The following is a 17,527-nucleotide window of genomic DNA, read 5'->3' on the forward strand; positions in this document are numbered from 1 at the left end:
TTCTTTCAAAGTCTCCTTTGATTGTATATGGAAGGTTGAATAATTAATCAATTACCGGAAGATGTTTTTGGAAATTATAGAAGCGTTTCCAATTTTACGTTCTATATACAATTTAGGACTTTTAATCGGAGGTTTCAAAGGAACACTGAAGTCGCCTGTTTTGATTTATCTTCATCATCATCCTTCGAAACTGAATCATAGGTAAGTTGGTTTCCATCTCTGTTTGTGATTTTGTATTTGTTATAAGAAAACCCTAATTTGGTTGTATGATTTGTATGTTGTTGTTGTTGGTTAAGCCGCTAATTCTTTTTTATATGCGGTTTTAAGCAGTTCATTGTTCTAATTTGTGTGTTTATTGGTGTTATTATACACCTAATGTATTTCTATTTGTGTCAGCTTAAGCCGGTTTTAAGCAGCTCATTGTTCTAATTTGTGTGTTAATTGGTGTTATTATACACCCTAATGGCATTGAACACAGGATTGAGATCATTATCTTCCAAATTGATTACTTCTGTCTATTCTTCTCTCGCTAAATCTGGTAAGAATCAGTGACCTAATCTCTTTCGTAACGTTTGAGTGATTAATTTCAAACAATAGCTGATGATTCTGTGAAATTTGTTTGATATGTTTGTAGTCATATTAAGAGAGATGATCCCTCTCACATCAACACAAATGCTCGGGTCAAGTGAAAATTGGACAAGTAACAAAATTCTTTAATGTTTCATATGATGTTATATTATATATTTAAATAACAAAAAAAGTTTCTGTGTTTTTGCAGTGGGTTCAAAAAGTGGTTGCCTACCAGGTGTTTGATCAATTGCTTCCCATTTTATATGTATTATTTCGGATATTGTGTTTTGAAGTTGAAGTTGATTTTGTGTTAATTTCAGATTCAGGGTCTAGGTTGCCTCTTAAACGGGTCAGAATTGTCTTAGAAAGTGGCTGCCTACCAGATGTTTGATCAATTGCCTCCCATTTTATATGTATTATTTCATATATTGTGTTTTGAAGTTGTTTATGTGTTTATGTCAAATCCAGGGTCTAAGTTGCCTCTTAAACAGGTCAGAACTGTCTAAGAAAGTGGTTGCCTACCTGGTGTTTGATCAGTTGCCTCCAATTCAGCTCTTTTTATGGCTGATTACACTCACATTGTGTTTCTCTACACAATCAATGTGATGTGTTTTTGGTGTTCTTTTTCATTTTCTTCTGGTCTTCTTAAACAATCAATGTTATGTGTAGGTAGGGTGTTCAATTAACACACGACTCCAGTTGTGACTTAAACTGCATTTCCCTAAGGTATTGTTACAAGTTTTAAGTTAAAATGGTTTGATGATGGAGGAGTTGCATGTTTTTTTATGTGTTTTTTGATGATTGGTTACATGGGTAGTTATAAAAATGTGATTTTTTTTTGGGTTTTGGTTATTGGTAGGCATTAAAATGTATCAAAACAAGATTCAAGAAAAAAATAAAAACTTTGATAATGAAGAAATTGCAAGTTGTTCTGTGTTTTTTGATGATTGGTTACATGGGTAGTTATAAAAATGTGATTTTTTTTTTATAATTTTTGATTATTGGTGGTCATTAAAATGTATCAGAACAAGATTCAAGAAAAAATAAAAACTTTGATAATGAAGAAATTGCAAGTTGTTTATGTGTTTTTTGATGATTGGTTACATGGGTCGTTAACAAAATTGGTATTGTATGAATTTGACTGGATTAGGAAACAATGCATGTTTTTGAGTAATAATTGATCATTGTGGTTCATTATGTATTGTCAATGATTTTGCATGTGATGTGTTAGCTCTACTAGAAAGTTAACATTAGTTTACTAATTCAGCATCTGATGCTGTGAAATTAGATGATGCTAAAGTTGCATACAAGTAAAGTAGCGATTATATTAGTGTTCATGATACTTGAATGTGGCTATTGATAATACATTAACACTTATGATTAAGTTTGTTGAGTGGCATAAAAACACGATCTTATTGGTGATTTATTTGATATATCATATATGTAGACTAGCATGAAGGAATGGAGGAATAAAGTAAACGATTACAACCCATATTTTGTACTTGGGGATATTTGGGAGTCTTTAAAGGAATGGAGTGCATATGGAGCTCGAGTTCCTCTTGTGTTGAATGAAAGTGATTCAGTTGTTCAATACAATGTTCCTTATTTGTCCGACATTCAACTTTATGTAGATCCGACAACACCCCTAACCAAAAGAAGGTGAGTATTATAGTTTTATTTACTAACAAGCGTTTTCGATTAGTTTATCTTGCTGAATGATGTTATTTTTATCATAGATTTATAGCTAATCTCTCGGATCAGCAATTAGGAATTTAACTTGATTCCTAATAACAGGTGTTACTGTAAGAACAGCTAAGTTCCTTTTTCACGACAAATCGTGAAAGTATAGATGCAAAGCTATCTTTCTTGGTTTGTCTTGATGAATGATGCTGTGTGATTAGGAACTAAGAAATTTTAACTTGATTTTGGCAGCAAGACTTGGTGTGGCTATTGCAAGAGCGTGAAGAAACTGTTCTCCGAGCTTAACGTGTCCTACAAGGTTATCGAACTGGATGAAGAAAGTAAGTAGTGACTTTTGACTCTTTCGATGAATTGATTCATATCGGAGTTTGTATCAATAACATTTGAAGAAGTAATATGCATGGATTTGATAGGTGATGGAGGTGAAATCCAATCCACTCTAAAGGAGTGGACCGGTCAGAGTATTGTTCCTAATGTATTCATAGGTGGGAAGCACATTGGTGGCTCGGATGGTAAGTTGTTTGAGAAATTTTGTGTCTGTTTTTTAGTGTTTGTTGATCGCGGATTGATTGATATTGTGGTCTTTTATGCAGCTATTATGGAGAAGCATCGAGCTGGGAAGCTGGTGCTTTTGCTAACCGAAGCAGGTGCCATTGCGAATGCCTCTGCACAGCTCTGAAGATTGGTGTCATGAATAAGATGATTAAGTTGGATGAGTACGGTATCGGTACCTAAATTCGCCAAATATGGATACCGGTACCGAAAATGTACGGTACGCTACTGGTATTTAAAAGTTTAGGTCAACATTTCTAAGTAGTATAATTTATTGTAAGACCACCCGTGTAGCACACGGGAACTTAGACTAGATATGATATTTATTCGCTCTATTAGTGAACAGGCTTACTTTCTTCATTTAAAAAACACCACTCAATTCAATCTAACGATTTCAAAGTGTAGAAAGAAATATACACTACTTCAAATGATTTTTCAATGGTAGTGGGATCATTGGCTCCTTGAAGTTGCTTACTTCCACATCCTGTTTCCCGAATATTCCAGTTTTTTATATTCAAAATTTATAGGTATTAGTTGTGCTTTTGGCATTATTTAGTATCTAAAAATACATTTATTCAACTGTGTAATATGCTAATATATTTGTTGATGACAGTGTGTGATATATGTGGAGATGCAGGGCGTGAGGACTTACTTGCTATATGATGTAGATGTCTTGATGGTGCTGACCACACGTAAGTCTATTTGTTGATATTAAATGGGATTTTTTTGTATTAATAAATTGTTAAATTGTTAGTTTTTGGATATTTTGCTAGCAATTGCATGAAAGTAATGATAAATAAAGTTCTCGAATGTGATTGGGTATGTGAAGAATGCGAAAAAGAGGAAACTAAAATCACAAACCGACAAGAATAACACAGGGACTTCAACTGAAAAGACCATTCTTCACATTCAAAAGTTGCGAAAGCACGTGGAAAAAGACTTGTAGACGAATTAGAGTCGTCTTTTAAAAAACGGTTGTGGTGCTATTACCCGACGGCAAGGTAAGGATTGATGACCTAGAGCTTCGTGTTTACGTTTCTATTGCATTTTATTTAATTTTTTGGGTGTGAAGGAATATTGATGACGTGGACGAGATAAATGAGCAAACTGAAAACATGAAACTGGTTCAGTACGCACTTACAGCACCCATTGGTGCATCTGCTGATTTTGATGTGGTATTGCTCACAAATTTTGTCCTAATGTTACTTGAATTATTGATTAGGAGATGAACATTTGTTATAGTATTTGGACTAGACCATCATAAAAGGTCGAATTTCAATTCAAGTTATTATTTTAAGTTTACCCTTTTCATAGTCTACTCGACTGTTTTATATGTGAGTTTATTTCTTACTTATCTAATATTTACTATATTATGGTGATATTCCAGTTGTTGCCACCATGTTAAGTTAATTTTGCATTATTTTTTCAATTTACAATTGAGACTACAGTTCATGTTAAGTCAGTTTATTTACAATATAAACTAACAACAAACTAATGTAACCTATTTTAATACTACTTTGTTTGGTACATGAAGCGTATGATGAAAACCCCTATAATGCACTTATTACGTCTCTGCTTCATATGTGACTACAAAAACAAAGTTAACAATATGAAGTCAACTACTAGTATTTCTGAAATTTGTTTTGGTGTTGTTCATAAATTATAGTCACATAATGCCTTTTTCGTTTCATTTTCATTTTAATTTGTGGGGTTCTTTGATCTTTACATGGGTTGCTTTCTTTGAAATAAAGTGATGTGAGTGATTATATCAAGAGTTGGTTTGTACTTGAGACAACCCGTTTTCACACATGGTTAGTTGTATGTAGCTTTATCAAAGATTAAAACACGAGATTGAGTCAAGCTACTAATACTTGACAACGACAGCGAACCTACGAATAAAACAAATATTGTTGTTTATAAAGAGATCTTCAATGAGTTGTAATTTTTGGTTGTATTCATGCATTTTAATTATTTGGTGTAGTCTCTCTCATTTCCGTTAATATTTCAACGTATATATAATTAAAATATTTACGTCAACATGTTAAAGTAGTTATTTTTCTTATTAGCCACCCGTGTAACACACGGGAACTTAGACTAGTTTAGATATATTCTAATTAGGGGTGTTCAAAAAACTCGTGGCTCGCAACTCGCTCGAAAAAAGCTCGGCTCGAAATTGGCTCGGTTGTAAAAGAGCCAGCTCGGCTCGGTTTGTAAACGAGCCGAGCTCGAGCTTGGCCTGGCTCGGCTCGTGAGCCAGCTCGATAAGGTTTACATCCTTCATTTTTTTGTCCCACATCGCTTAGAAGAGAAAAACTAAGGGAGTATTTCCCCTATAAAAGAAGGTAAAGAAAATGTACAAAGTGAGTTAACTATTTATACTTGCATATTTAACCATTTGGTTAAATTAAATTGCACATATGGCCCTTAGTATATGAAAATATTCATTTTTAGGGCTTTTTATTTAGTAAATTTTGCGATTTTTTGTTAGTTCGAGCTAGATCGAGCCGAGCCGAGCTAGCTCGAATTTTAATCGAGTCGAGCTCGAGCCTCAAATCCCAGCTCGATTTGAATTTCGAGCTCGAGCCCGAGCCGGGCTAGCTCGAATTCAGATCGAGCCGAGCTCGAGATGGGTCGAGCTCGGCTCGACTTGGCTCGTTTACAGCCCTAATTCTAATATTGTTATGTATAACTTTGCATTTTAACTATTTGAATCAAAAAATCAAACTTGTCTTGATTTGAGTCTCTGTGGTTTGTATTTTTAACCCTTTGAATCCAAAGTGAAACTTCATCCAACCCTTTGAGTCCCCGTGGTTTGTATTTTTAACCCTTTGAGTCCCCGTGGTTTGTATTTTTAACCCTTTGAATCCAACCTTTTTAGTCCAAGATTTGGATGAGGTTTGCATTTTGGATTCAAAGGGTTAAAAATACAAACTACAGGGACTCAAATCAAGACAAGTTTGATTTTTGGATTCAAATAGTTAAAATGCATAAACCACAAGGACTCAAAAAGGACTTTACTCTTTTAAGTATTTATATGTATTTCAAATTCCAAGTTAGAAGGAATTCGTATTAGAGTCTAAGTCCTAGATAGACTAGTATTTAAATCAAGTTAACGGGTCATTAGTTGTAATATGTTCTCATGTTTTATTAAAAAAAAAAAAACAACAACAACAAGAGTTGTGGTGCGTTTGTCTCGAAAATTCTTGTGTGATTTGTGTGTTGAAGGCCAATTCGATATAAGATTCTCATATGTATAGGGCAGAGTATTGACAAGTATTTGAAGTTAGATAAAAATCAATAAGCATATAAACGTTTAATATTAAGCAATCCCAAACACTTGCAAGAGTGATGCTATGTGTTGCCTTCGCGATCTTCAACATCCAAAAATAAGTTTGTAGAATTTTCATTTCGTGATTTTCCAACAACACGAATTGCTTGATACACTTGAAGCATGCTTGTTCCTCCACCTTTGTGTGTTTCAATGCAGCTTTCTGCTATTCTAAGTGTTTCATATATTTCCTCATTGAATCCTTGTCCCATTAAGCATCCGTCAATCATATTGAATATTTCCCAATCGCATACATTATCACACGAGGAGTTGTAGCCTTCAGATCGCCTTTCTCTTCCAGAAACCAACTCAAGCAACAAAAGCCCAAAGCTATAAACATCCTCTTTATAAGGAGCGGGACTAGAATGTGGTACCACAAAATTGCAAGCACTAGAAGGGGTGCCGCTTGTATTCATTAATATATTTGAATCGCCAAAATTTGATATCTTGGGTTCAAACTTATCATCAAGTAAAATACAATTTGAGTTCATTTTGAGATGAGCTACACGAAGAACGTTGTTATGATGCAACCATGCAAGTCCTCGTGCTATCCCTACCGCGATCCTCAACCTCATAGTCCATCCCATCTTCTTACCTTCTACTTGGGGCCTTGTGTGTAGCCATTGATGTAGGTTTCCATTAGACATGTATTTGTATATTAGAAATTTTTTCTCCATTTCATAGCAAAAACCTAAAAGTGGTACCAAATTTGTGTGCCGCAATCTTCCTAAAATTTCTATTTCTAATAGGAACTCTTTCTCAAAGCTTTCGAACTTATGAAGCCTCTTGACTGCAAGTGTTAGACCGTTTAGAAACTTAGCTTTGTACATGAGTCCCATGTTTCCATAGCCAATTACTTTTTTATGGTCAAAATCATTGGTTGCTATCTCAAGTTCCATCAAACTCAGTCGACAAACATACTTTTCCATGGCAATTATCTGCTTTAAGACATAGTTATATGATAAAAACTATGAAAAAGTAAAAAAAAATATATATTTAATGATTTCTGTATCTCATTAATTAGTTTTCATTCCCTCACTCTATCTTTTTTTTATGGATAAATCACCCGGTTAGGCCTTTGGCTTTTGATCACACAGGTCATGAGTACAAATCCCACGGTTGTTACATTATTGCCAGTTTAAACCGGTGCCACAGTCCCTCCCCCTTCCCCCGCAAGATTCGACCCTAAGACTTCTCGGACAAGAACCCCACAGAAGTGGGTAAACCTTCCCACCTCCCCCTAAACCAATTGGTCTGCAGATCATTGGCCATCCCCTTCCCCTGACTCATCTCTCGGTTACTTACTCGTAACAAGTTTTCTATGTATTTGTATGGATAAGAGAATTATAGTGAACACCATGCCAAAAAAATTTTAAAACACCATGCCTAAAAATCATTTTTACACTTTTTAGCCAAACCCAGCTTATTTTATATATATATAGCGTGAGGTTCTAGAGTGAACACTAGTGTATTTGCGAACTGAGTGAACAAATCCTAGCCATTGATTTACACACGTGTATGACTAAGATTTCATCATTAAATTGGAAAATACACTAGTGTATTTCATCATCAAATCGTAGCCATTGATTTACACACGTGTATGGCCAGAATTAGTTCGCTCAGTTCGCAAATACACTAGTGTTCACTCTGAACCTAATCCTATATATATATATATATATATAGAGAGAGAGAGAGAGGGGTTGGTTATTGTACAATATGTGTTAACGTACGATGCGTACGAGATTGAATTTCAACGTGCGAGTTTTCTTTATAACGTATGATAAGGCATATTGTACATTACACTTTCACTATATATAAAGGAGGGTTATCTTGAGAACGCTAAATATTGCGAGAACCATGAGAACGAATGAGAACACTAATCAAAACCATTTTTTAATACAACCCTCATTGAAATTAAAATACAACATCAAAAAAAGAATTTACGACATCAAATAATTCATTTCTCCTCTTAAAATCACTCTTATTAGATTTTTTACACATGTGTAAATATAACAAATTTACACATGTGTAAATGGCAAACTTACACATGTGTAAATTTTCTTTATTTACGAATTCACGTAAATTTAATCGTGTAAATTTAATTTCTAACATTGTATTCGGATTATAATAATAATAAGTGTAAAAAGAAATTTTGAATTTGAATTATTTTTGACCAAGTTCTCATGGTTTTTTTATTCGTTTCTCACGGTTCTCACAATATTTAATGTTCTCATTTAAACCCTCCCCTATATATATATATATACACACATATAGAGAGAGAGATTACCTTGCTTTCTTCGGTTATGTTTTCCTCTATAAATAGGATTTGTGATCTTCGCGGAATAAAGTGATGTTTCATTCCCCTAATTTTCTTGATTGTGGAAAGATAAGATCTCATGTTGATCATAGAAGATCTATGCAAACGAAATAACATAAGCAACGTAGTTAAGGTAGTAGAAACTAGTAATCCAACAGCCAACCCTGAGAAAAAATGATCTTCGTCGTCTTCCTTCTTGCAACGATCTAAGGGACCTCCACAAAGCCCAATGTTGTTTGCATAGTTTTTTGGAAAGGATTTACAATAGGGTAATATGGGTACGGGTCCTGACAGGCGATTGTTAGCTATACTAAATTCATGTAAGCGTGGAAGTTTAGAAAATTCAGAAGGTATTTCGCCGGTTAGGTGGTTGTTATCAAGCCTCAAAACATTAATGAAATTAAAGTTGGCAAAGCTTGGTGGAATTGGACCTGATAGATTATTATTAGAGAGATAGAGAGACACTATATATGGTAAGTCCTTTGCTAGATTAGAAGGGATGGATCCCGAGAGGTAGTTTCCAGAAAGATCTAGATGTTGCATGGAGGTACAGCTTCTTAAGCCCATTGGAAATGATCCTCGGAGTCCCATGTCTCGTAGAGTAACCGAAATAACCTTGCCCTCTTGGTCGTTCCAACACGTAACGCCAGAAAAGTAACATATGAAACCTCGAGTATTGTTGTTAAAATTCCATGAAGATAGCTCGTGTCAAGGGTCTTCCAATGATTCATGAATGGAGCGTAGGCAATCAACATCCGACCGAATGACATTGCTTGTGACAAAACAAGCTAGTATGCCTAGCATACAAAAGAACAAACAAAGAATGTTCTTTCTTCCCATTGCTAATATAGTGTTGCATAATGACATTGTGAAACAATTATACATATATACAACGCTTGGTGTTGATCAAGTCTCAAGTCTTTTGCGGGACCACTTCCGAGAAAAATAGGGTAAGAAACGTTCTTAAGTCAAAGGCAATAGCGTGCAATGTTAGAAAAATCGAAATGATGACCATGCGTTGATGCAACCCCCGGTTTTGACTTTTGACTTCTTAAGCACCTACGTTTTAAATACAATAAAAACATGTGTATTAAATGGTTATCTTCAAGCATATAACTTTTAAACTCTTCCAAAGAGGACTTTGCATTCAATACCGACTATTGTTTTTTTATATATTTATTTATTGCTTTTGATAATTTTGGTTTTCTAGCGCCAGAGGTTGTGTACTTTTTTAGTCGAGTTCAAAGGGTCATGCATGGTAATGTTATGACCCCGAGATCTATAGACGTAGTTTTTAAAAGACTTAGTTTTGCTATTCAAAAGAGGTAGCGGCGCAGCCAGTGGCGGATCCAGGAATTTTTTTTAGTGGGTTCACTATTTATAAATGCTCATAGAACCGGACATAAAAGTTTTCAGGTCGATTGACGGTTCGGGTCGGGTAACGTTCATCACATAATAATAAAGATACGATACAATAATAAGAAAAAAAGCACTATCATTAGAAATTAGAAACACAATAATTTAAATACGATAGTCTTTACGAATTAAAAAAAGGTACTGATAGTTTTTCGCTACGAGTTTTTAAGATGAAAACATTGCATTACATCTTCGACCCACAACTAAGTTAAAACTAAATATGATATTTTTTGTATTCTATTATGTTGATCAAGTACATAGAAACCGAAATGCCCATCTATACGCAACCCACTAATAGTAAAATAAATTCTGCTCTGGTAATAAAAATCATTCATGTTTTGCTTTCGATGTAGGCATCTATTTGCAAAAAAACCAATTTACAGGAACTATTGATGTCCTTGCTGATCTTCCCTTAAAACCCTATGAGTTTACAATATGATTTATTTGGTTAGATATTTGGGGATGCTGGTTTCAGAAATGGAATGGGGTCGCTGGAAGTTAAAAAAATATCAAAACAACTGAACCCCAAGGAGGAGTTGAACCATGACCTCATGCAGGGAAGCATATGACTTAACCACTCTACCATCTATCAACTTTATTAATGGGTTCATCTCAAATATTTTTTATGGGTTCCTTCCAAATTTGTATTAACATTTCTACTAAAAAATTGAAACCGAATAGGTTCGTATGAACCCGCAGTTCTCAACGTAGATCCGCCCCTGGACGTAGCTTGTTGCTCATTTACCATCTATCTCGATTTAAATTCATAACTCCATTATTCAATATGATCATGAAAAACTTTTGATTAAAAAAATACCAATATATTCTCTCAATGTATTCTTTATCAAGCATGAATTTAAGTTACTAAATTTAGTTTTGGTATACTAGTTAAAAGTATTTGAATCTGGACTACGTTTTCTTAACTTTATATTTTTATGTTAAAACAGTTTTTTTAGGACTGGTTCCATACTTGGTTTTATATAACCGATTCCATATCCTACCCTAACTCGTTTCTACCGGTTAGGGATTTTCATTCAAATACCGGTTATGGACCAACTTGATTCCTCTTTGACAGTGCCCGAATCCAATTCAACCATACTTGGTTGGGGTTTGGAACCGAACCCAAAAACAGAAAATACCCGGTTTGGCGCACCTTTACTTCCATACTATAGTTTCACTATCCTTCACTTGCCTTAGGGTGAACGGTGTGGTCGACAAACTCAGGCGGTAAACAACTTTACCGACGCGGTAAACCACCGCCAACCACAAGTTTACCGATTTTGCATTGCTTGTTCGGTGAACCTACACTGATTCGGTGAGAGAGAGGGAGGGAAGGGGGGGAGAGATGGGTGTGTGGTGGTGTACATTTCTTCTCAACCAATCACACATTTTTTCCTTTTTTTTAAATAGTTTACCTAAACCCCATTAGGTAAACCACCACCAACATTTTTTAGCATTAGGTAACTTATTTAGGTGAATTGACATAACAATGTGTGATTGGGTGAATTAGGAATTTACCCATTTGGAATAGGTAACCACACCCTTCACCCTTGATAACAAGGATGTAAACATCTAGAATTGCACAAAATCATTTCAGTTTTCAGTTACTGTTCTACCCAATAGCAACCAAGTATAGGGTAGGGTATGGAATTGGGCATAGAAAACGAATTTAATAAATATATTTTTTTGAACGACCAATGAATCCTCCAAACGGGTTATTTGTGAAATTCACCACATCGGGATACACTCGCCTTTCGAACCGGGGAAAACCCTCACTTAGGGATGAAGCCCATGAACACTCGCCCGAAGGCACGCCAGTTCGGTGAGGTAAAACCCGCTCAGTTCAAGGATCGAACTAGCGATCATCGCCTACTCGCCTAGTCTCCCATCATCACTAGGTGCGGCAGAAACTAAATGCTAGGGCAGGAATTGAACCTGCGTCACTTAAGACCACATGTCTCTCTCTTACCACTCCACCACTAGCTCATTAATAATATATATTACTAGACATCAACTAAGTAATAGCTCCTAATTAGTAGATGAAAGCTTAACACATCATATAAAAATATAATAAAATTAGGGTCCTAATATTATACATGGCAAAAATTTATTTACACATGGTGTATACGGGCCGTATACAGTTATAGGGTCCGTATATAATAAAATAAAACTAACAAAGTCTGTGCCTTCAGACTTTGTCAGTTTTTTTCATTCCATACGGCCCGTATACACCATGTGTACAGAATTTGGCTGGTCGTATACAATGGATACGAATAATGTATACGGGCCGTATAACTGTATACGGCCCGTATGAAAAGAAAATTAGATTTTACCCAAAGTATTTAATGGATTTAAGGTGTCAATCACACGAGACATTTTACAGTCGTTAGGTGGTCAAATCTTTCTAAAAGTAGAAAAAAATAAAACTTTAACAAGTAACAAAGATTGAAAAACAAAAAAACGTGTCGTATGACTGTAATAAAAAGGAAGGGTGAGGCATTTGATGAGAGTTGTAAGGAGAAGCGTTTTAATCACTTGTTTTCAATGGGGATGTAATGCAATGATTCTGCTAGTGGCCGGGCTTCCAATGCTTACACAGGGTGATAAACAACGCTGATATGAACTCAAACCAACTGCTTTGTCTTGAGTCGTCGGGAAAACTTTTCCTCAGGGGAGGGTGAGTAGTATTAGTCTGAGTCCATTGTGGTTCGTGAATGTTTCGAATCATCATAGAAGACGTGTCGGGTTCTGCTATAAGAGTATAAGGATTTTGTTGGTTTGTTTCCAAGTAGGGTTTAGAATGTTTGAAGTATTCTTGGTTCAATACCAACTCTTCTGAAAGACAAGAATACAACGTTCATGTATCACAAGGAATGACCGATCTAAGGCAGGGAACCTGATTTAGATACACAAATTCATCACCGGTTTCTACAGCACAAGCACATACACAGTTTGTTGGAAGAACCCTACACGTCTTCTGCTAGTTACTCTTTTCTTCGATTTCAACAAATCTTTCAAGGTCTTAAGTGATGGACAATTGGTTAAAAGATGTAGAAGAGTTTGTGTAGAGATCTTTACGTACAAATTTGCATCATCCTTACGGTTACAAATGAAGTATTAAAAGATGTTAGTTTCTTGACAATATGGTTTCTCGACAAATGAAGTATTATCTGTCATTGCTGCCTCTTCGGTTGGTAAAAGACATAGGATGGTTTCTAATACAGGCTCTTTTAGAGAAGCGTTGGGATTCAAGGGTTTATAAGTAAAAGATGTTAGTTTCTTGACAATATGGTTTCTCGACAAATGAAGTATTATCTGTCCTTGATGCCTCTTTGGTTGGTAAAAGACATAGGATGGTTTCTAATACAGGCTCTTTGTCAGTTGTGGTTGATTTATAGCAGGAGGTTATGAAACGAATATATGTTTATGCGAATTCACATCATCCTTGCTTTATTCTCTTTAATCTATTAGAACGATCCTTGTTTTGTCACGTACATGCGTTTAATTCCCAACATCATCTGTTCATCATTGTTCTTGAAGATGAAGATGAAGATGAAGAAACGAGGGTTTATTCTCATTAATCTATTAGAACGATCCTTGACTTGAATTTGTGGATTTCAGTTGGATCAGAAAAACTTAACAAGAGAATCAACTAAAAAAATACAATTGATTACTCAGTCGAATAACCGGTCCGTCAAATTTGAGCTTCCTGATGCAACTTTCACAGTGGTACCAATGTCCTACTACTACAATCCTTCCAACGCCTGATTCCGATACAACCCTCGATGTTGATGAGTGAAAGAGTTAACATTCTGATTCAGATTCAGGAAGCAGATGTTTGTTAGTGTTTTGAGAAACTAACAAGGTAAACCTGAATTTTCAAAATTTTAGATACTTACTTGAATCGTTAGTAATGCTAGATGTCATTTTGGCTGAACCACGGTCGTATACTGTTTATACGGCCGTATACGACCGGTAAAAAATATTTTTACCGATCGTATACTATGTATACGATGATTGTATACGGGTCGTATATTGTTATACGGCCCGTATACTATGGGTAAAAAATGGTAAAAAATTGGTTTATTCTCTTTAATCTATTAGAACGATTCTTGTCTTGAGAACCTGATTCTAATTTAAACAATGGAATTTGTGGATCAACAGAAATAACTGAAAATAACTCGCCATTCTCTTGCATCTGTATACGTTGATTGTGGATTTAAGTTGCAAGAATTGTGTCTGTCGCATGGACTCAGACTCACACTATTAGCAGAACCCGACACGTCTTCTGTGATGATTCGAAACATTCACGAACCACAATAGACTCAGACTCATACTACTAGCAGAAGAACCCGACACGTCTTCTGTGATGATTCGAAACATTCCGAATCACTGCCGTTTTTTCTCTTCCGGTTACCAGGCCTATCATCTCCGTCTACGTTTAGTTTCAGCTACTGGAGTGAAATATTTGTTGGAATTTGTGGATCAACTGAAATAACTGAATACAATCGGTCAAATCACACACTATATAAAGTGTAAACTTATCATGTGTTGTAGCTTGTAATAGATTAACTAGACCCCTCAAGTTGTCATTCATAACAACTAAGCGTCTGGAGAAGAGTATGTTGATATAGGAGAGTTGATGCAATTTTACAAGCATTTTATCGTGTGTTGTAATTTTAATCAAGCAATGAAGATTGAATATGCTGTCACAGTTGTCAAGACTGTTTGTCGGGTTTCCAACGTTCTACAGCACAAGTTCATCACCGGTTTCTACAGCACAAGTTCATCACCGGTTTCTACAGCACAAGTTCATCACCGGTTTCTACAACACAAGTTCATCACCGGTTTCTACAGCACAAGTTCATCACCGGTTTCTACAGCACAAGCACATACACAATTTGTTGGAAGAACCCGACACGTCTTCTGCTAGTTACTCTTTTCTTCGATTTCAACAAATCTTTGAAGGTCTTAAGTGATGGACGATTTCAACAATATGTTCACGAACCACAATGGACTCAGACTCATACTACTAGCAGAAGAACATGACACGTCCGGTGATTGTTGATACATGGAAAAACAAGGACCATTCACCTCTTTCAACCTACCAAAACACCAAAATTCGTACCGGTGATTGTTTATCCATACTATTCTTCATAGCCATATTCCCACTCACAAGTTGTTGATACTGAGCTTCCTGATACATATCGTTCGTAAGAAACTTTTCGTGCACTGAACCTTCAGTTGTGTACTCTTCAATCTTCTTGAGTATTTTTCTAACTTTATGCTTGCATCCACCATAGTGAATATTAACTTTGAGTGAAAGAGTTTGTAAACCGGACGGTAAAAACGAAGTAACTGTTGGAATTTGTGGATTTCGGTTGGTTCAGAAACTTAACAAGAGAAGCAACTAAAAAAATACAATTGATTTCTCTTCATGTTACGGAGAATGTTCTAGAAATTGAAGGAAAAGGAAAAGATTTTGTAGGTCCCTCTTCGGAGGATGACGAACCTAAACCTTGTTATACAAACCTGTAGGTCCCTCTTCGGAGGATGACGAACCTAAACCTTGTTATACAAACCCACTAGCGAGTGCGGAATCCAAGCTAGCAAGCAAACCGGGTTGAGACAAGCATAAACACAAACACACAAGGATTCACCGATTAACACCACTGTATTAATACGAATGAAGGTTCCGGTTACAAGCACAATGTTTACAAATCTAACTTGCAAACTCTCTAGTGTGTGTGTGTGTGTTTTGATAGAATGCTCTCAAGCTCTCTCTATGTGTGCATCTATCTCACAAGCCTCTCAAGTCCCTTGTCTTGTCTAACTTAACACAACACACTACATGGGTATTTATACCCACACACAGCAGGTCTGGTCAAAGGATTAGACAGACTGTCCGAAGGACTATCTGTCGACCACAATTTCCATCGAAGGATCCATATATACTTCGAAGGATAGCATATCCTTCGATGTCCATCAGTATCCTTCGTGGTTTATCTTTCGAGCCAATCGAAGGATAGACATAATCCTTCGATTGCTCATCCTTCGACTCAGACACTTCACATAATATATTTCTAACTGTTGGGCCAGGTCAAACCAGGAGGACGGTTGACTTGGTCAACTTACAGGACTGACTAGGACATCGTTTACATATAGACCGAATACAGACAAAGTACAGACATAAGTGCATCAACAAACTCCCCCTTGGCTGTAGCTTTGTCTTTATTCTCTATAGTTGTGAACTCATGTCGAACTTCGATGGTCTTTGGTCTTCGAGTTCTCGTTCCGTGAGTCGTGTCCACAAATATGTATCAACAAACTCCCCCTTGGACACTACTCACAAGATTCGCCTTGATGTCTTCAATGTCGGAGGATCTTGAAAGTCTTCACATCTTGAGAGCAGAGAGTGTATCAACAAACTACCCGTATCATATAGGAAGTGTGTTGACAAACTCCCCCTTAACATAAGCTCCCCCTTGAGTTATGCTCGTGAAATACTTTATCTTTATGAAGTGAGATCCTTGTGGTGTTGATGATGGCCAGCGGCAACTCGATCATCTTCATCAGTTGAGTGCCTTCACGTCGTGTCTTCATTCCGAAGCTTGTCATCGACCATGTTCTCCTAGCCTTTAGAATCTGCACATGCAAGAAATCTAAACGCGTAATGAGAACAACTGCTTGGAATATAGTTAATCATAAACAAGTGACACACGGATGACCATGTCACAATCAAACACCGTCCGACAGTTTGAAAGTTTTTCAAATTTATCAATTTCAGATTTCAACTTTCAAAACATGCAAATTTCGACCGTTTATGAAGATTTAGTCATTTCGGTTTTCGTTCAGGTTTCAGGCAACGAAGACTCGAGTTCCAACATCGTACGATCGAAAATAAATTGAAATAAAATCTTTTTGGCTTTTATAAAGTTTATATTAAAACACACCTAAAATCTTTTTGGTATTTTTGACTTTTCTAACTGTAAATACTGAAAGCAGTAAATAAATATATATACATACATTCTTTTTGCGAGTTTCGAGGGTAAGAGAATCATATCAGTGTACGGTCACGCCAAAACGCTCTTGTTGTTCAGTTAGTTAACATTAAGATAAGCATCCTATAACAATTATCGGTATTGTTGTCCACTTAAGCTCAACTTATCAGATGTAATCATGTTTAGAGGATACGTTAAGGTATGATTTATACTTACCGACCGGTGTTCATCCACATCACGACACATTCCCGTATCAAGGTATGCACGAGCGTTCATCTTACCGGTGAGTATACCGATTATCATCTGTTTGACCGTATATGATGTGAGATTCTCACTTATTTGAGTTTGAAAACAAGCCCTTTGTGATATAATCACTTATTTATGAGGAACTTGATTTTCATATGCATGAGGGCACAGGAGCAAGTCCGTGAACAGGTCAGTACTTTCGTACAGCAAAGAGACGAACTTGACTCCCGGATAAATGTGATATTTTATCACTTATTTGATATGGACATGTGATTGTTTATCACTTATTGAGGTCGAAAGCAGTATGCAATATGTACACGTATGTATAGTATCATGGAAGATATAGACTTGCGTCCCCGTTATTTTTCGGTAAAAGATACAACCATGATACCCAGA

At 36.0% G+C, this 17,527-nt stretch overlaps 2 protein-coding genes across 2 annotated transcripts; one reads left to right on the plus strand and one right to left on the minus strand.

Moving 5' to 3' along the window:
* Positions 1-1,074: 1,074 nt before the first annotated feature.
* Positions 1,075-2,988, plus strand: LOC110943380 (glutaredoxin). Its single transcript, XM_022185131.2, has 6 exons — positions 1,075-1,106; positions 1,240-1,296; positions 2,018-2,229; positions 2,503-2,591; positions 2,685-2,783; positions 2,865-2,988. Exons 3-6 carry the CDS (start codon positions 2,024-2,026, stop codon positions 2,948-2,950), a joined length of 480 nt encoding a protein of 159 aa, XP_022040823.1. The 5' UTR covers positions 1,075-1,106; positions 1,240-1,296; positions 2,018-2,023; the 3' UTR covers positions 2,951-2,988.
* Positions 2,989-6,034: 3,046 nt separating this feature from the next.
* LOC110943381 (probably inactive leucine-rich repeat receptor-like protein kinase At5g48380) lies at positions 6,035-9,307 on the minus strand. Its single transcript, XM_022185133.2, has 2 exons — positions 8,439-9,307; positions 6,035-7,089 (listed from the first exon to the last, which is right to left on the minus strand). Exons 1-2 carry the CDS (start codon positions 9,057-9,059, stop codon positions 6,175-6,177), a joined length of 1,536 nt encoding a protein of 511 aa, XP_022040825.1. The 5' UTR covers positions 9,060-9,307; the 3' UTR covers positions 6,035-6,174.
* Positions 9,308-17,527: the final 8,220 nt, after the last annotated feature.

Source organism: Helianthus annuus, chromosome 5, assembly GCF_002127325.2.
Source record: "Helianthus annuus cultivar XRQ/B chromosome 5, HanXRQr2.0-SUNRISE, whole genome shotgun sequence".
NCBI classification, from domain to species: domain Eukaryota; kingdom Viridiplantae; phylum Streptophyta; class Magnoliopsida; order Asterales; family Asteraceae; genus Helianthus; species Helianthus annuus.

Coding starts and splice junctions, on each gene's coding strand:
- LOC110943380 (XM_022185131.2), top strand. CDS start 2,024: ATGAAGGAATGGAGGAATAAAGTAAACGATTACAACCCATATTTTGTA. Junction 2,230..2,502: donor ACACCCCTAACCAAAAGAAG/GTGAGTATTATA, acceptor TGATTTTGGCAG/CAAGACTTGGTGTGGCTATT. Junction 2,784..2,864: donor GCACATTGGTGGCTCGGATG/GTAAGTTGTTTG, acceptor TCTTTTATGCAG/CTATTATGGAGAAGCATCGA.
- LOC110943381 (XM_022185133.2), bottom strand. CDS start 9,059: ATGGGACTCCGAGGATCATTTCCAATGGGCTTAAGAAGCTGTACCTCC. Junction 7,090..8,438: donor ACATAACCGAAGAAAGCAAG/GTAATCTCTCTC, acceptor GTCTTAAAGCAG/ATAATTGCCATGGAAAAGTA.